General features: G+C 34.5%; 2 protein-coding genes across 3 annotated transcripts in view; one reads left to right on the top strand and one right to left on the bottom strand.

Moving 5' to 3' along the window:
- The first annotated feature begins 8,177 nt into the window (after positions 1–8,177).
- Positions 8,178–10,991, top strand: LOC133861512 (mannan endo-1,4-beta-mannosidase 5-like). 2 transcript variants are annotated; one of them, XM_062297298.1, is made up of 5 exons: positions 8,178–8,575; positions 8,654–8,848; positions 9,538–9,663; positions 9,759–9,964; positions 10,481–10,991. In XM_062297298.1, the coding sequence occupies exons 1-5, from the start codon at positions 8,228–8,230 to the stop codon at positions 10,860–10,862; spliced, it is 1,257 nt and encodes a 418-aa protein (XP_062153282.1). In that variant the 5' UTR covers positions 8,178–8,227; the 3' UTR covers positions 10,863–10,991. The 2 variants fall into 2 exon arrangements, with proteins under 2 accessions (XP_062153282.1, XP_062153283.1); XM_062297299.1 differs by lacking the exon at positions 9,538–9,663.
- A 581-nt stretch (positions 10,992–11,572) lies between these two features.
- Positions 11,573–20,189, bottom strand: part of LOC133862041 (SCY1-like protein 2 A) — a 30,666-nt gene continuing 22,049 nt past the window's right edge. The window contains exons 8-14 of the mRNA XM_062297890.1: positions 19,925–20,011; positions 19,647–19,760; positions 16,983–17,111; positions 14,434–14,496; positions 13,251–13,412; positions 13,009–13,127; positions 11,573–12,921 (exon numbers count right to left, since the gene is read on the bottom strand). Coding sequence (XP_062153874.1) covers positions 11,967–12,921; positions 13,009–13,127; positions 13,251–13,412; positions 14,434–14,496; positions 16,983–17,111; positions 19,647–19,760; positions 19,925–20,011 — 1,629 coding nt within the window. The 3' untranslated portion in view covers positions 11,573–11,966. The remainder of the gene's footprint in view (positions 12,922–13,008; positions 13,128–13,250; positions 13,413–14,433; positions 14,497–16,982; positions 17,112–19,646; positions 19,761–19,924; positions 20,012–20,189) is intronic.

The following is a 20,189-nucleotide window of genomic DNA, read 5'->3' as shown; positions in this document are numbered from 1 at the left end:
GGAGATAATTCTCCATGTGTTAGATCATCAATATGCATGTGGGTCACACACTTTGGAGAGTGAGTTAGTTTTTTTAAAATAAAATAAAATAAAATAAAGTAAAAAAAACATTAGAGGGGAAATTGGGTGTAAAAACGGGCAGTATTCGAGTTGTATTAAACCTGAATACTGTAGCAAGTTGAAAAAAAATTCAACTTGCATCCAAACGTCTTAACGTCGTTCCCATTTGTCTCCACGTAGCTCTGCCGCTGCGTTCTTGAAATATTAAAAATGATATAGGAAAATCAGGTGAATGGGGCCGAATCAAATATTTGAAAGTTATAAACAAATTAAAGTTATAATGTCAGACAATTACACAATAACTTTGTTTCTAATTTCATTAACTCAGATACATTAACCTTTTATGTCCGGACAATGGCACAATGGGTCGGTTTTCAATTTCAGCTATGAGTCATGAAGGTCTAAAATTTTAATTAGAAACATTTCAATTATATATATTTTCTTTCTTACTTACTTTCATCTTATCACCATCATGTGAAAAATTATATAATTGACCTGACGTAGATTTCTTTATATGTATAACTTTATGGACAAAAATTTCTTATAAATTGGTTTGTAAGAAATTTCATACAACCCACATATAAGAGTGACATGTGCCTTTTAAATATATGATAAGCACATATTTTTTTTATTAATGCTATTAAAAACGCATGTGAAAAGTACATGCTATTAAAATAACATGTGTTTCTTACATGTGAAGGGACACATGTCAATCTTATATGTGGGTTGTATAAAATTTCTTACAAACCGATTTGTAGGAAATTTTTGTCCTATTTTTATACTGAATGGGGCCGAATAAACTTTAGAAAAATTATAAGAGTAATGTTTTATACACTTCTATTTCTCTATACTCATTTCTCCACACCTTTAAATAGCCTTTAAAACCACATTTGGCTTTGATATAGATCTTTATTGGATTTTAATCTAACAGTGGTTTTAAAAGCCACCTAAGAGTGTGGAGAAATGAGTATGAAAAAGTGGGAGTGTGTGTAGGCATTACTCGAATTATAAATCCTTAATAAAATATGTTAGGATTATTGTATTTTACATGATAAATTATAAATTAATAAATTATAATTTTTTTTCCTATTTTTCCCTTTTTCTTTTAATTACATTTCAAAAAAGTAATGTAAATCTTCTATACGCTCCGTTTGTTTCGATCTAAAATATTTTTTGTCCAGGAGAATTCTAATTCTCTTTTTATCCTCCCAAATGACATGCAACTTTTAAAATTACCGTTAAATTTGATACGATCATTATTGAATTTTGATCCAAAGTAATTTTAAAAGCTACATGACATTTGCGATGATAGAACTCTACTCTTCCTTCCAACCGAAACAGATCCTCGATCTCCAATTCAAAAGAATCAGAGAGTATTCAGTTCCTTATAATTTAAAAGTATTTTTGTCCTTTCACATTTTTTTTTAACTAAAATACCCTTACACTATAATTAAGAAACTGAAAATGAACCGGAGATGATCCTACTCCCCTTACAAAAAACCCCTACACTATTAAAAACTGAAAATTACTGAAGATGATCCTACTCGATCCCCTTACAACAATATGTGTGTGTCACATGATGTAACATGTTTTTAATTTCAAAACTTAACTTTAATTACCAACATAATCATTAACCTAAAATCAATTCTTACTTTTTTCTGGTGAGAAGAGAGATCTAGAGAGAGAGAGAGAGAGTAATAAAAAAATCATTACTGCATGTTCTATATATTCCGGTAGCTAGCTCTCAAAACTACCTGGTCAAACCCCATGGATAAAGGCTTTCTTTTAGGTAGCTTGATTAGAGGAAACGCTTGTAATTATCTTTAGCAATCATCGTTGAAGATCTCCTCCTCATAATAATTAATAACATATATGAGATACGTACTTTTTTAGTGATTGTTGCAACCCAAAGCCTTTGAAGTTTTCAATATTCACGGAATTCTCAGCCACCAGATTGGAAAGTTAATGTTTTACGTATCTTTTGATGCATTGCATTGCATTGTGCTTAATTAGTATATTATCAAAGCTAGATATATAGCAATTTTTGCTAATCTTGATTATTACTCCAAACGAATATGATAATGCATGTATCAATTTACAATGCATGCCTCAAACTAGCAGATTCAAGTTGGTAGCAGCCTTAACAGATAGAAAATTTGGAATTAATTAGCGTATACAAGTTGGTGACGGCTGATTAGCTTCACAAAATGTGTGATAATTGACTGCATATTATAAGATCAATAAAATAATTAAATTCACTATTTTTTATCAACATAAACTTTTAGGATAATATTTTTTTTTTTTGAAAAAAAAATACTATAATACAAAATGGTATTATAGCAAAAATTTTCCGTTCAAACATTGTCTTCCTAATTAATTACTTCCAACTTTAATTAATTAAATGTTTAACTTGTTACGTACGCCTTACTGTTCCTAAAATATTATAGTCTAGATTGGAAAGTCAGGCCCGTACTTTAGCCCACAAACCATTGCCCTGGCCTTCCTAAATCGCGAGCCGGGCGCTGATAATATGTAGAAAACTAAGATGATGCCATTTAGATGAATATTGTAGGAAGAAACCCTGTTGCTATGGATTATATATCTACAATAAAAGCAAACCAGGATTCAAATTCAAATCAGTACTAATTGGTTGTTCATGCATGTTATGTTTGGCGTATGAAATCAACAATGGCCTTAAGTCGCCCTTCAGGAAAGGAGCTTCATCTGCAAAGAGGTGGAGAACGTCATAAGCCCATTACGCTTGGAGGATGACAGGGATTCCGACGCCCATGTCAATAGAGAGTGAGAGGGAGGGCTATCTCTAGTAATTAATTAGGAGAGTGTTATTGATTGAGTGTGAAAACTAATGTAACACGTGTACATTTTTGGCCTCATATATATATAAATATATATGCGCGCGCGCGCACACACACGCATATAGAGCCTTGCTAGAATCTGTAAGAACACAAAGCAACTTTGGTCGGAAGTGGCTACTATGCCCAAAATTGAGCCAACTATGGACATGAAACCTCTTTTTTCTTTTCTTTTTTTCTTTTTTTTTCAACAAGAGAGAATTGGGTGTGTGATATTTGTTAGTAGAAGAAACAATGGCAATGTGGCATGTCATCTTGACAAATAAAGACTCAAGTGAGTGTGGGAAGAGAAATAGCTCCGGCACAAGATAAGAAAATGTGAAAGGATGAGAAAACACAAGGAAAAAAAAATGGTGCAAGATGGATATTTGTGGGCAAGTTGATTTTGGTTATGATATAAGATGCAAAAGGATGAGTAAACAAAAAAAAAAATGGCACAGGGTCGAATATTGGCGTTAGCCTATAGCTTTGATACCATGTAAAAACACAAAGCTCTGATACATGTAAGAATACATAATCTAGCAAATATATGAGAATAAGAAAGAGGGACAAAGAATCAAGTTGGTTCGGCCTATGACCTATATCCACACGTCAAAACCTTTTCTTTAACTACATCTTTCATTAATATATTTGATTGTATACAAAACTCTATTTATAGAAAAATAGTATGAATGTTACAAGTTTCTTCTACTTCTACACTAACAAGAATAAATCTAATTTATCATCTTGTAACTTTTGTCTGTTGAGTTCATGCAACTTTTGTCTTCTAAATGTTTGTAACTCTTGTCTCTTGAGTTCTTATAACTCTTGTTACAATAGAATCTTCTAAGGTTTTTTGGAGGCTAGGCTCTTGGTGTCTCTTCTTAGAGAGGTCAGTGGGGCGTGGGAGAATACTGTTACTCGATGTGAGTGGGCGGATAAGTTCTAAATGAGTGGTCGTTGAGTTGTCAAGTATTTGGGTCGCCTGGTGTTCCAATTACAGTATCAATTACCCAAAGAGGAATCATTCCGGTAGTCTTGGCCATTTGTCCCGCGTCCCTCCACATTTCATCAAGTGGTTATGCTATTGACAGATAGACATAAACAGTCATAGATAATTATGAGATAATATCCTTCCGAATGGGATAAGATAATTCCTAGTGTTCTATTGTTGACTATTCTATCTTCTTTTTCTTTTCTTTTCTTTTTTTTTTTTAACAAGATAGCATGTACTACCATATATTACTGAAAGAGCCCGAAAGCAAGGTGATAAAAAGTTGTATCTTTGAATGGTATTCAATCATTACTCATTTTTTAAAGACATTTTGTAAGTAATTTGGGGGATGGGCAGAGTCCGAGCAGGATCTTTTTCCTTTGCATTATCAGGGAGGACACTATCGCAAAAGTGATTTAATAATAATATTGTCTATTATTAGCAAATAATCATTTGCGAAGTTAATAACTTAATATGTATCCAATACAAAAGTCATCCGTGGTAGGGGCTGAGTTGGTTGGGGATGATCACTCGCCCCTAGTAAATTACCAGTCGAAGTAGTAGTACTGGGGCTAAACCCATGTCTAATTTTACTTTTTTTTTTTTTTTTAAAAAAAAAAAGTCTAATTTTAGAAGTCAACAGTTGGTGAAGGTCAATGAAATCCAACTCGATCGTGCGCACCACATCCTACGGTGAAGACTCGAGGCAATTGAAAGAAGCGGGCGGAACCGTGATATATATATATATATATATATATATATATGTATATATTTGACTTGGCAAATTGCATGCGTAGATCCGCATAAGCGGGATGAAATCTGAGCCGGTCCTGAAAGTCGAACCTAATTGTAAAAAAATATAGAGTAAATCACACGCATTAATTCTATATATTCTCGTTGGATGAGGTGGGAGAGTAGTACATTAAGAAAGTCAGATATATATTTCTTCAAACATATCTCTTGCTTATATATTAATTGCTTAACCAAGAGACATTAGCTAGGGTTCCTTTAATGGAAACATAAAATGGGTAAGACCCTAAGGTTTCGATCCATATATATATATATATATATCCAATCCATCGGCCACCGCTCGGCTCAATCTCCGGCCAAACTTGGCCCAGTCTACTACTAAAAACGCAAGGTCCTGCTATTTCCATCACTTCTTCATAGCTGAAAAAGGACTTTCCGCTGCTTATGCAGCCGCTAGAATCTGGTGCCCCTCAACGGTACATATTCCCTCCTCTTTGACTCCCATAGCAACTTGCAAAGGAAGAATTATTATAGCTACCTACTCCACTGTTCCCCATTGCCTGTTGCTGGTTGTAGTAATATCCATCTATATATGATAGAAAATGTTAGAATATAAGTTAAATCAATAAATTCATAATTTAATAAGTGACGACTTAACAGGGAAAAAAAAAAAAAAAAACCTCAAAATATATATATATATATATATTAAATCTAGACACTTAAAAAAATACCTAAGCCAAATACATGCAAAAATTGTTCTAAAAATTCACACACAAATTATTGAATTTCTGGAATATGCAACATAAAATTCCATACACTGGGTTAGGAAAAACAAGTATAAATTTACCCCCCCCCCCCCCAAAAAAAAAAAAAAGAGTGACATGCTGGGAGGTGAAAGCTCCGGTTCTATTACTGTCGTTCTCTTTTTCCTCTTCTTCACTTTTGAGATCGAGAGCTCGGAGGGGAAAAGACCTCTTGGCCCTTGTCCTTGAAAAGTGGATTGGGTTATGAATGACGATTTAAGTAAAATGTAGTTTTGTTCTCTAATTTTTTTTAAAAAAAAAAAAAAAAATGATCGAGTGTTTGCTGTTAGTGCCCTTACAAAATACCCTTACGCTTAAAAAAAATGAAAATAACTAGAGATGATCCTACTCCTCTCACAACATTATGTGTCTGTCACATGATAAATTTGGGCTTGTTTGACAAGGAAAAATTCTCACTATATTTTCACTTTTCTAAAAAACAATGAACTTCAAAACATTCTAATTTTATACCACATCAATAATTTTTTTTTATTATTTAAATAAAAAAAAATTCACTATACTACAAAATTTTTTCACTTTTCCATATAAATTCTTTTTACTTTTTCACTTTTTCATACAAATTCATTTTATTTTATATCACATCTATCATTTCTTACTACTACTTTTAAAAAAAAAAAATCAACTCAAACTTGCCAAAACATACCCTTCACAATGGTCTTATTTGGTAAGAGAGTGGGAGTTAAAGGGTAATACTAAGAAGTAATAAATGTGATATAAAGTAAAAAGAATTTATATAGAAAAGTGAAAAAATTTTGTATTATAATGAATTTTTTTATTTAAATAGTAATAAAAAAATTATTGATATAATATAGAATTAATATATTTTAAAATTGATTTTTTTTAAGAAAGTGAAGGGAGGAAAGTAGCCCGGCCAACAAGCTTACCGACAATTTTTTTTGTCTTTTCAAAAAAAAGTCTAAGTCCAGTTGTCGTGTTGTTATAGCCCTATTGGGGGTCTCTGACCCGCTAACAACCTCAAACCTCAAACCTCAGCCACGTGCTACACCGCATTCAAAGAAGAAATCAGTGCGTGACCCACATGAATGACGTAGGACGTTGCATGATGACTGACGTAAGTGTAAAAACGACGTACGGCTTCTTCTTTTCTTTTAAGAAGAAAATGAGGTTATTATTGTCTTTTCCCATTTTCCTTTTTATTGATCCAACGATGAAGATTTTGCCAACTATATATAATAACCAACTAAAATCCAAAGGGAAACACCAACCAACCAACCAACCGACGAGCCATCTTTTCTGGAATCCTTCTATATAACTCTCCTACTTTTGTTTCTTTTATTCAATTGTACGTTATGATACATTAACAACAGCACTCACAAAAGCAAATTTTACTTGTGTTCTGTAATGGATTAATTATTGTTTTAGGAGGAGTAAAGTTAAAAAGATGCATTGAACCAAAAAAAAAAAAAAACAGTCAAAAAGATATATATATATATATATATATATATATATATATATATATATATATATATAAAAGGAATAATGAAAGAGAGTTTTGCAGCAAAGCTTCTTCACAGTGTTACTTACACTCAAATATACACCACCCAAGTTATCATTAACCATTAACAGAGATTCTTGCATATATATATATATATAACGTCCATCTATCTCCACTGTCGGTTTCAAAAACAAAAAAGGTGATATATATGTGTAAGGATAAGGTTTAATTTGTATAAATACAGAATATATATTCAATTCGTGCATGAGAATTTCATGCATTCTCGATCTGTATAATATTACTGGGGAGGACTTCCATCCAATATTCTAGCAGCGTTAAAAGCTGCCACACCTCCACAGGAAAAACGCATGCATGGTACAACTTTAAAAATACATAGAAATCGATCAACAAATTTATGGTAATTGCAGGAGAGGAAACTGTTATACGACGTGGCCGTAAAAATTAGTTATTGAGTTTTTTTTTTTTTTTTAAGCATCTTTATTTATTCAAATGATGATTTTCACTGCCACGTCATCACAGTTATATGGTAGTTTTATAACCGTCTACTAAATAGAATTACTTTATAAAATGTATAAGAGGGAACAAAAGCTGATCAACTAAGACTACTTCTTGTTATATTGAACTGTATAGGATTGTATTATATACGTAACCATTTGTGGTAGTTATAGATGAATTTAGGTATATATGGTAATTAAATAAAGAAAGGTATACCAAATTAATAAGGCAAGGGATTGATGATAGACCTAGAAGGAAACTAAACCATATTAGATGTGAAATTTATTCTAACACCATATATATATACCAACTTGTGAGGGTCCATGCCATCAAAAACTACCCATGCATTGCAACCATCAGGCTGGTCCTTCTTCGTTCTCATACTTTTCAAAATTATTATTAGATCTGTGATGTTGTATTTTCTTTAGAGTCATGTCATCCAAATGACAAGTATTTGTTGTCCGTGCGGAATGATCATTTGGAGCCCATTTGTGGGACACATATTGGCTCAAAAATTCAATGGTAATTTTAAAAAATACAGAGAAAATGAAAAAAATGATTAAAGAATGATGTAAGCAAGTCTCTTTTTCTTTTAAGGCTTACACTTTCTGTTACATCTCATAATATCTTCAACCAATTACCTCATCTCTCTCTCTCTCTCTCTCTCTCTCTCTCCTATATATACATGAATAACCACAAAGGGAAACGTACACAAGTACCCCATACAAAGTCTTTCAAGACTTAATTAGCTAGTTATCAACCAAACCATCAAAACATGAACAAAACGGCACGCATTAACGGGAAAATCAACTACATTTGGGGGGTGTTAATCCTCCTTATGGCCGTAGTTTGTGAAGCCGGCGTCCTCCCTGCCGTTTCAGGATTCATACAAACCAGAGACGCCCATTTTGTACTAAACGGATCCCCATTCCTCTTCAACGGCTTTAACTCATATTGGATGATGCATGTTGCTTCAGAACCAAGCGAGCGGTATAAAATATCGAATGTTCTTCGCGAGGCTTCAGCCGCTGGGCTCAACGTCTGCCGGACATGGGCATTTAGCGACGGAGGTTACCAAGCTCTGCAAATATCTCCGGGCGTTTATGATGAGCGCGTCTTTCAGGTTATATATATATATATAATGACTTCATGATTTGTACGTAGCTTTTTTGAAATGCTGATTACTTATTGAAATTCTCAGGGGCTGGATTTTGTGATCTCGGAGGCAAGAAAGTACGGAGTTCGTTTGATTTTGAGTTTGAGTAACAATTACAAAGACTATGGAGGAAGGCTTCAGTACGTGCAATGGGCTAGAACTGCCGGCGTGCCTGTTAATAGTGATGATGATTTTTACACAAACGCAGCCGTTAAAGGGTACTACAAGAACCATGTGAAGGTAATATGTTATATGTAGGAGAGCTGCTTGCTTCAGATTTCATTTGCGCGCAATACCATGATCATGTAGAAATAAATTAATTAATCCAAGCTTGAGCCTATTGAAAATGATATATTTTAATTGTTTAAATTATACTCTAACCATATTCTCTCTCACGTGTGTATTTCAACTGATCCTCCATGGTAAGCAAAACTCAATACATGAAATTTTTAACTGAAATGTGGAGTGAATGATGGAGTTAGGATTCAAATCCATGATCTTTGGTATTGTATTAAAAATATGTTTGGAATTGTGTTAGGAAGTGAAGCTTTAATTTATATCAAGAAATAGTTTTTTAGGAAAAATAAAATAAAGCACGTTTCCCCCCCCCCCCCCCCTCTCCCGTCCCCTTTTTTTTTTTTTCTTTTAAGAGCCAAAAATAAATAAAAAAAAATAAAAGAAAAAAAAAATAAAAGAGTTTTTGTACCAAACGGACCCATTTTTGCTTTAATTTGCATAGTTTTTTTTTGTGCTAAAAGTATTTTTAAACTTCTTAACTCAATCTCAAATATGTTCTAAATCACAACCTGTCCCAAAAACCTAAGCGGTTAAAAAATGATAAAGTTAATCATTTGAAAAAAAAAAATTATTTTTATTTTTTTCCTTTTTTTCGGGGGGGTAATAAGAATATCTATGATTTTTTGTCACAGAAAGTGCTGACAAGGATGAACACATTCACTAGAATTGCATACAAAGATGATCCGACGATTATGGGTTGGGAACTAATGAATGAACCACGCTGCCATGTGGATATCTCAGGCAAGACCGTTATAAACGTGAGCCACGTACAGCACCCTTACTTGACAATATAATATATAGAAATAAATGAATAAAAAATTAAAATTAATTGTATTTAATTATATTCAAACAGGAATGGGTTCAAGAGATGGCTCCCAATGTTAAATCCATTGACAAGGAACACTTGTTGGGAGTTGGCATGGAAGGCTTCTATGGAGACTCAATTCTGGATCGAAAGCAATACAATCCTTCAGGTTACCAAGTTGGAACAGATTTTATAACCAATCATCTCGTTAAAGAGATCGACTTTGCCACCATACATGCATATCCTGATGCCTGGTAACCTCTAAATCTTCATAAATGTTCACTATAAAACTTCCTTATATTTTTATTTACCCTTCTAAATTTTCAAATCGTGATTTTCAAAAACGCAATTAAGTGTATAACGAAATCAAAATTTAGCCTTTAAAATTTGTGCATTTTCAAAAAAGTACCCCAAGGGCCTGCGATTTGAAAACGCATATTTCTTTCGTTTTTAAATCACAATTTTGAAAAAAAAAAAAAACGCAATTCCAAACAATTCATTTTCTGCAATTTGGTTTAAAATCGTATATTTTGTCTATGAAATCGCAATACCAAGTGCACCCTATACAATAAGATGACGTGGCAGTACAAATCAGTACTTAAAAAAAAAAATAAAAAAAATAAAAAAATAAAAAAATAAAAAAATAAGGTACTAATTCGATTCAAGACTAATTTTTACTGTTACGTCATCCAGTTATACAGATGTATAAGAATTTACTAAATAGAATTAATCCGTTAACGGGAAAAACAATTGTGTAATTGCCAAGACAGGCTTCCGGGACAGAACGGCAACGCACAAATGGCATTCATGCAAAGGTGGTTGACAAGTCACTGGGGAGACTCGAGGAGTGTGTTGAAGAAGCCATTGATTTTCGCTGAATTTGGAAAATCAAAGAAAGATCCTGCAGGGTTTAGTGTAGGCGCCAGGGACGCCTTCTTGAACGCTGTTTATACAAACATCTACGACTTGGCCAGGGATGGAGGAATAATGGGCGGCGGTTTAGTTTGGCAAATCATGGCTGAAGGGATGGAATCGCACTACGATGGATATGAGATTGTTTTATCCCAAAACCCATCTACAACCACTCTTATTGCTCAGCAATCTCGTAGGATGACGGCTCTTCAACATTCTCTGAATACCTCACAAGAGTAGCAAGAACTAGGGTTTCAACAACATGATTTTGTCCTAGCTATTATAAAGAATAACAGTGTTGCATTTTGTTATGGGGTTTTCTTATATGGAGCTGGATTCATGGATATTATAATCAAACAAGGCAGAATTAGGTGAATACTCGAGGAAGAAGACGAAGATTATAGATTAATAATTCACTAAAGATAGCTACGGGCACTTTGAGATGTTCAATCTCTCCCAGGCACTCAGAGAGGCCTAGACTCTCTCAGGCACTTGGAGGCCTAACTCTCTCAAACTAAACCAACTACAATATTCTTTCTTCTTTCTTTTTCTCTCTTTTTGATTATAATATCCCTTACACATTTTCTCTCTTTTTGGCTCTTTTTTTTTTTTTTTTTTGAGACACAACCAGAGGTTGACCTCCATTGGTGGCGTATGGAGATCCAACCTCCATAACCCAATAATGGCCGTGGAGAGAGAGGAAATCAAAAGGTTTCTATTTAAAAATTGACACAAATACTAAAGAAAGAAGTATTGGGCAGAAACATGATCAAAATTCAAGTCTTGAAATCAAAAAAAAAAATGAGACAAAACTGGAGAGATATCAAACATATTTTCCCTAGAATAAATCTTCATGGCCACCTGATTTAAATGTTTCTCGGTCGCCTTATGAGAAGCCAAAGATAAGTAATCACAATCGACGTCCTCGTGCTTTTGAGAAGAGGTTTAAATAGCAGCCTATTAAACTTCAATTTTCTTTATTATTTCCAAACCCAGTAATTGAAGCTGGGACTCTTTCGAAGAATACACTATCCTGAAGTATATTTTCAACATCTAAATGATACAAAATTCAAAAAGAAAACATTTAAAAAGAAAAAAGTATGAAGATGAGTGTTGGATGAATCACAATAACCTACAAGCCAAGCACAACAAACAATTACATAACAAACCTTGCCATCCTGGAGAGCAGCAAAACTTGCCCGCCGTATTTATACGAACTGGCGCACACTTTACAAAATCTGTCTCGCAGCGTGGAATGGTTGATCTACGAGGAATGATCCACAATCTCTTCTTTCTCTGCACTTTATCTTCTTAAAACATGATAAAGGTACAAAACCCCGCCTATCATAGCAAATCCAAAAGGGGTGGCTGTTCAGTTTGTGATTTGGCATGACTAGTCCGAGAGGCTGAAGAGGCCACCCTTCCTCTTCCTCTTCCTCTACCAACGGCAGTTGATGGAGGTGGAGCAAGTCTAGGCGCAGACTGCTCATTCTTGCTGGAAGCAAATATGGATCCAAGATCTGTTGAATTCTTATCGGTGTAAGTACCTGAAGCTGGTATACCCCGACTCTGTTTCAGAAATCCAATAGAACTTTGGCCGGTAAGACCCCCACTTCCCAGACTACCGGCACTCGGTGTTAAATTCCCTTGATTCTGTCTTAATGGCTCAATAGAACTGTGTGTGTCGAAGGCCCAACTGCTATTGCTGTTCATTTGGAAGCTCATACTGTTGGGTGTACTCAAGACTGGATAAGACCCATTTTTGTTAGCGGGCTGTCCTATTGTACCATTGTTGGAGGCTCCAGCCCCGCTTACCGAGCCAGTAGGCCGTGGAGGCCAATCAGCAAAAATATCTATATCATTGAAACTTGAAGTGGACGACGACGACGTTCCGGCATTCAATTGCTTCTCGGCATCTCCTAACTGGGGGGTAACCCCAGTAGATGCCCGAGGAGGCCACTCAATATCAACCGGAGGACATGACAAAGCTGTTTGCTGACTAGATACTGCAGGTGTCGTCGAGAATTGTGATTGCAGTGAATTTACTTGAATTGGTTGAAAACCTAGATCAGGGTGAGTGGAGGGAATATTGTTTCTAGAATTTTGGATGGAAGTCGCAGTTCCCTTTGTGGTTGTACCCCAATCTTCATCCCAAGCCGGGCTACTCTTGGTTGTAGACTTGACAGTTCCACTTATTTTGCTCGAGCCTTGGGGCAGAAGCCCATTAACAGAAGGAGATGGTTTCACTTCTGGGATTCCAGAGTCAGTCACAGTAACTCCCCGTTTTTCTTCTATCTTCCTGTCAAAAAATCAAGATGCCACAAGTGATCTCACATAGTCACTTTTGCTCATGATAGCACAAGCATGGGCACAAATATAGTAGTACCTGAGAATATCCTTGACAAAGAGCATATATTTAGCAAACTGCTGAACATTTAACTGTTGAGCTGTAAGAAGAGGCATGAGTTGTGGAAGGACATGCTCTGCAACAAATTCTACTCCATACTGAACAAGATGAATTGAGCATCAGGAAAATCAGCTGTCAATATATGCAACAATTTTCTGCCTACTACTCATGGATGTCAGCTGAAGACTCAAAAAGAACAACCAGGTATTGTAGATTGTTACCTGCTTAAGTATTGAGTTTGCAACACCAAGGGTACACATAAGGGTAGGAGCAGAATGGTCAACAGCTGTACAACGTTGAATTGTTTGCAAGATTTCCAAAACAGCATGTTTATCCAGTTTAGTAACTAAATCCCCTAAGCATAACAAAGCATTGACTCGCACCTGTCAATGGAAGCAAACCCAAAAGTTCAGATTAAACATTTATATTTTGGCCAAAGCACGGGGAAAAAAAATGTAACAACAGATATGATTACTCCATTCAAATGGCATTTATGAACTGGTCACAAGAATTAAGTGCAATAAGATGAGTTCACATTACTAATGAATCTAGCCGAAGCATACCAGCCAAAGCATAACCATTCTATAAACAAGAAACTTGTGAAAATATTATTTATTTAATTTCTTCCGTTAATTTTTTACCAACATTTTTCCTGATATGCCATGGAAGGACTACTGAATTACATGTATTAAGAAGTTAGAATTTAGGGGTACAAATAGCCAGATGAGTGTCTTGAAACAGGTCATCTTTTTTCTGTTTCCATACATGCAAAGGCCCAATTGTTTGCTTCCCTAGTGTCAAATTTGTTTTTAATGACAATAGTTTCTCATCCAAAAGGACAATTGTGGAATGTCCCCCTACAAAATACTCAATTCAGTAAATGGAATTCAAGAGACCAACTCAGGCCAAACAAGCACCAATGATGAGAAGTACAGAGTGACTCCTACTTACCAAAAAAGAAGAAGTGCAGAGTGACTCACATATAGTCTGAATAGAAACTGGTGTAATGAGAGGACATATACAAAAGTTACGTAGTCATCTCAATACAAAAACTGAAATTACCATTAGTCCATTACTGTAGAGTTTCTGGCTAGATGCAATGTTCTTAGCCAAAGGGGAAAGGGCTGTAGGAGGATAACAAGTACCATTTGCAATATTCAGCAATCAACTTTCAATTAAGACAATATCCTACAGCCTACGTACAGAAAAAGCAGAGAACTTCAAAGCATAATGATCAGAATGTCTCTTTCTTCAGATAATCATACCAAATAGACTACAATCTTGATAAGATATGATATATAATGGAAACAACTTATCTCTTACGATCAAATATGCAACTACACCAAGTAGCATACATAAACAGAAAAAAAAAATATTACAAAATAAACAAATAAGTATACATACCGCAGCAACTGTTGTTTTAAGGGCTAACCCATGAACACGAGGCAAAATTGCTTGTTTCGCTAGCTGGCAAGAATGAAATATGTAAATATCCATTTAACATCAGTGCCTCCCCCATAAAGCATGTCAACAAAAGGAATATAACATCTAATAATATTATACCATTTCATCTATCAAATTTATTTTATTTTATTATATATATATATATATTTGGAGGGGGGGGGGGTGTGTTCTAGGACTAACATAAAAGCATTCCTAGAGTCAATTTGATGAAAATACTAAAAAACCACTTCCAGCAGCCTCACCACTTTAACCAAAAAGTTTTGGTGAATGAAAATACTCACCAATTTTGATAAGTAATATTCACTCACCAACTTTCTCATTAATTTTGTTTCTCCTTTCTTTCTCACATGATCAGCACACTTTTTCATTTTTTTCTCCCATTTTCTTCTTCCATCCCCCATCTCTCTCACACGATAATGTCCTTATTTCATGGACATGAAGGTTTCTTTGCCCCTGACATAAACTTTGTAGTCTTTCATTTATCTTTTCTTTTTCTTCCTTGAACTTGGTTGAGAAGCAAATGAAAACTTCTGTGAATTTCTTAGCAATGATCTAATCTGAAGATGAAAGTTATGGTAGCTTCTTGTATAAAAAGATTAAATAGAGAAAGCATAAAAAAATCTGAAAAAAATAAATTAAATTAAATGGAATAGTTATAGTGTACAGTTAAAATGGTGAGGCTGCTGGGAGAATTTTAAAAAAGTAGCTCACCAGGATTAAAAAAAAATAAAAATAAAAATAAAAGTTTTTAATTAATTTGATGAGGCTACTAGGAATGCTCTAAGACAGCTATGTGCCAATATGTAAATATTTGAACATATGAATTCAAAAGAGAAAGTTATGCAAATGCAAGAGGTATCATTAAATAGCACAATGGAGTTATGCTGTCATTATTAAATTTTAAAATATAAATCCTTCTACAGTGTCATGAGTTGTCATGATAGTTTCCGTTTCCCTAGGAAAAGCATTTGGCAGACTAAAGTTCCATTGATGGTGGCCTGTTTTATGTGGTCGACGGCCCTATGAAGGATCCTTACCATGGACAACCTCCAGAAGTGGCGCATCATTGTGGTTGATAGGAGTTGTATGTGCAAAACAAATGAGAAGTTCGTGTACCATCTTCTTCTTTATTGTGAGGTTGCTTGTGCCATTTGGAATGTTCTCCTCAGTTGATTTGGGTTGTTTTGAGTTATGCCTAGATGAGTAGTTGTCTTGAGTTATGCTTAGATGAGTAGTCGATTTGTATGCTTGTTGATGGACCACCGGCAACATGAGTGCTGCTGTGTGGAAGATGGTGTCATCATGCGTTTATGTGGTCTATGAAGGGAAATAAATGATAGAAGTTTTGAGGACTACGAGAGAACTTTAGAGGAAATTAAGTCTTCATTTTTCAACACTTTACATCTTTGGACAACTGCTTATGTTTATTTTTATTTTTTTATGAATAATTCAGATCTTATTGAGAAAAAAAAAAGGTTAAACCCCCGTACACGAAAAGTATACAAAAGGGAATTAACCATGTAAAGAGCAAATCAAGTTGACCATATTTGTAGAGACAAAGTTAGGAACATTAACAAAAACCCAACCCAAGAGAGATCTCAAAAAAAGAAGATTTTAGAAAGAGCACGTTTGTCTCACTATCCTCGAAAGTCGAAAATACGACGATTCCTTTCTCTCCAAATGCTCCACAGCTGCTTATGTTTCTCTTTTAATGATTAGTTATAACAATTTTCTTATTCTTTTTGCCCCCACCAGTTAGGTGCTTTCTCTTGTGTACTTCTTGTATATATGGGGTGCCTTACGCTTTTAATGATTTCTCGATTACTTAAAAAAAAAAATTGCCTTTTTTCCATCATAATTTCAATCTCAGGATGGTGTCACAAGATATCTGCAAGCAAAATATGCAGTGCCAAACAAATGTATGGCCATATCAACAACTCATATGGCATGAGCCATTATAATAAATTATTAACATAGTCAACTCGAAAGAGAGAATAAAATTCTGTTACCGTTGAAATGATATTCAACTAACAATATGAGAGAGAGAGAGAGAGAGAGAGAGAGAGAGAGAGAGCCTTTTCTTTTGACAAGTTTAAAGTTAGAATGATGCAAGGGCTACATGTGATCTACTTAAATGAGGTTGTTTAAGTGAAACATTCATAATACAAAGACAGGTCTCCTGCATCCTAATACGACACATGTAAAAAGTTGCAAGCGAACTAAATGGAGCTGAAATAGACAGTCCACAAAAGATTACCTAAGGGAATCATCATAACTGCAGTTGGTACTTTATGCAAGGAGTGAAGGAAATTATGTTCAACACTTTTTTTTATCCTCGAAGAAGCAACTCAGCAAAATGGATGATAATATCATTTCAGAATTTCATATATTAAACATCTGAGATACAGATTTGCAAGCACGTGTATTGTCATCAAAATAACTCTAATTAAGAATGGAAAACTACTCTAAGAAAAATAAGCGGCAGTCACCTGCGGATCCAGTTGCTTAGCAAGGGAGACAGATTTTTTCAAAACTTCTTCTTGGATTCGAGCATCGTTATCATCATAAGCCCGAACAATCATAGGCAGGACATGTGATACTAAGTGCTCCTGACTAGTCTACAATAATCACAAAAAGAAAGTATTTTAATTGGGTTAAGTGTTCAAGATAGTAGGACGTTCATCAAAGGGAAGAAAAACCTAAAAAAAGAAAAAGAAAAAAGGCAGCGGCATCATTCCAGGGTGATGCTGTCTCAACTACAAGAAGTAGAATCACAATTGGAGATACAATCAAGAAGCTTTTGGCTATTTCTTTATAAAATGAAAGAGAAATCCAGCACAAACACCAAAGTTTGCCAATAAACCTAAAAGAATTTATCAAGCTTCCTCCACTACATGGAAGGGATTCAAGGGAAATATCAAAATGATCCAACCTTTTTGCTGGTTATTAGTTTCAAAGGTCAAAAGATATAACTATCAAATGTTAAAGTCGAAACTCAAAATTCTTATAGCACACATTAGTAGTAAGCTTGTCCAATGTTTTATTGGAAAAGTGAAAGGAGCTGCTAGTCCATGGATAATTAAAAGTGCTAAAGTTTCTTTGTCCATATTTATCGAACAGAGGTACGGTTCGGACACAGGCAAAGACATGCCCAAGAATTTAAAATTTAAATTTTAAATTTGGATACTTTTAAATATGACAGGTACTTTGGTGATAGAGCTGAGACACATTTGGGGTTCAACATAAAATTTTCTTGATAGAAAATGGAACTATAAAGGCTATTTTAAAATGCTATGGGTCAATGTTTTTGATAAATTATTGCTATGGGTCAATGTTAGTAAGGGATCTAACTGCTTTATCTTGAAACATGTGAATGACGGAACAGAAAATCGATTGATGTTAATTTGGAGACATTTGTGAATAGGAAATGTATAAAAGCTACACATGGATTATTTTTTTATTTTTATTTTTATAAGTAATAAATTTTATAAAAAAGCGTAAGGCGTCCCTATGTACACAGGAAGTATCTACAGAAACAAACAAAACTGCCTACAAGAAGAAACCCGAATATACCCAAAAAAAACCTGAACCCTAAGACCCTCAAACCCGAAGAATACACAGGAACAAACAAAACTGCCCACAAGAAAAAACCCAAAAAAGACCCAAAAAAACCCTCAAACCCAAAAATCACATGGGGTAAACACGCTACATAACGTGAGCCTTGCCTTTCCCTCATCGAGAAGATACGATTGCATGGTCGTAGTTAATAGAGCTACTTAAATTCCACAACTCCCTCATGGCTTTGTTCTTAGGACGCCCAAGCTTAACAATCCGAAAAAGGTCCTCTTCAATGGCATCCGTAAACAACAAGGATGGATCCTCGACCTCCTCACCATTCGACACCCCATCCTTGACATCCTCGACACCCCATCCTACACATGGATGATAAATAGGTTCTTTTTTCCTATATATCACTGCTTTTCTAATTTCTTAGAGTTTCTTGATTTGTGTTTTTCTTCTGCTTCTTGATTTGTGTTTTTCTTGTATACTTTCCATGTACTTAGGTTATGCCCCTTTGTGCCTTTTTATGAGATTGAATTACTTATAAAAAATTAAAAAATTAAAAATTAAAAAAAAAAATAGTTTAACATGTGCTTTTTAGCCTTTTGGTGCGTGTTATATGTATATGTACACATAAATATATGTGTGAGTGTATTCCTATGTTGGTTAATTAATTAACATGTCCTGGCACTACCGTATCCTAGTCTTTCAAAAATTGCCGTATCCATATTGTTATGCTATCTCATGTCGGTATCAATGCTTCGTAGGTCTCAAGGGAGTCAAAATAAGGATTTGTTACAAAATTGTTAAGAGACAAATATTTATTTAATAAGAGGCTTCTCATTAACATCTAACTATTAAGATTTATTAGAACATGAAACCTTTAAGAAACTCAACCCCAGCCACCAATTGCAAGCATACCCAAACAAAAAAAAAAAAAAAAAAAAAAAAAAGGAAAAGAAAGACAAATATACAAGAGAAATCAAAGCAGCTATAGCATCAAAGGCATCTAGCTACAAAAAGAGCACGATGAGATAGCTTCAGCAGTATAAGTACAGTAACATGAACTAAACCCACCACCAAAATAAAAAATAAATAAACAAATAGTTGATCTCTGAAAAAGAAAAAAAAAAATGTAACTAACTGCGACAGCAAGAACAGTTGTGCCAAAGTAGTTAAAGGACTACATTTGAACTTTTAAAGTCATCTAGGTGCACCTCCTAGATGATTTAATACCTTCCATTTGAGCCTCATGTTATTAAGACACCCTTGAGAAAATTTAGGCTATTAACTCATGGCCCTCAGTCCTCTCAGGGTAGGAACAATATGGTTTGTTGCTATAAATATGGATTATTGAAAGAATAAAAACATGTATCAAGTACTTTATTCATAGCAACTCATTAACCACTTACACAAATTTCCATCCACATAAGATCCGGTTATTTTTTTTTATGAGCAAGGGAAAATTCATTAAAAGCGCAAAAAGTGATCAAGTACACAGGGAGTATACAAGAACGACAACTAAGAAGAAGAACATAAGACCCGGTTATTAATAAAAGTATTCTAGTTGAATGCCTCATATTGATAGTTACCTTGTTGATTATAAGGTCTGCATGCTTCACAATCAGCAATAGTGTCTCGCCTGCAGCAGTGCTCAGTACGGGAACTAGAGCTGGTAGTGTTGATAGCTCAAAATCATTTTTATCCTACAAATTTTAGGACATTAATCTATTTGTCAAGTAAAATATCAATTCCACAAGAGATTCAGGATCATATGCAGATCCTCTTTCCATTTTTGTAATAAATCATGATGAGCAGTAAAACAATAATATCAGTTCTTAGTCTTGACTCTTACTGTGTATAATTATACCTGAGACTCTGCTATCGTGAGAACCATGGGCAGAATCATTGGTTGCATTACCAAATTCCGAAGTTCTGCACAAAGAGGAGGAAGTACCTGCACAAAAGATAATAAAAAAATAAGTTAATGGAGATTGTTAACATGTTCCAAATGTGGGGAAAAAAATTACTGGAATGATTAATATGTAGCCCATTAAGCTGAACAACCTAGAGACTGCACAAATCAACTTGCAGTATAATTAATTAGTTCTCTTTTTTATGACAGGTACCCACTC

The sequence above is a fragment of the Alnus glutinosa genome, chromosome 2, assembly GCF_958979055.1.
Source record: "Alnus glutinosa chromosome 2, dhAlnGlut1.1, whole genome shotgun sequence".
NCBI lineage: Eukaryota > Viridiplantae > Streptophyta > Magnoliopsida > Fagales > Betulaceae > Alnus > Alnus glutinosa.
This window is presented reverse-complemented; position numbering and strand designations above follow the sequence as displayed.

Coding starts and splice junctions, on each gene's coding strand:
- LOC133861512 (XM_062297298.1), top strand. CDS start 8,228: ATGAACAAAACGGCACGCATTAACGGGAAAATCAACTACATTTGGGGG. Junction 8,849..9,537: donor ACTACAAGAACCATGTGAAG/GTAATATGTTAT, acceptor TTTTTGTCACAG/AAAGTGCTGACAAGGATGAA. Junction 9,664..9,758: donor CAGGCAAGACCGTTATAAAC/GTGAGCCACGTA, acceptor ATATTCAAACAG/GAATGGGTTCAAGAGATGGC.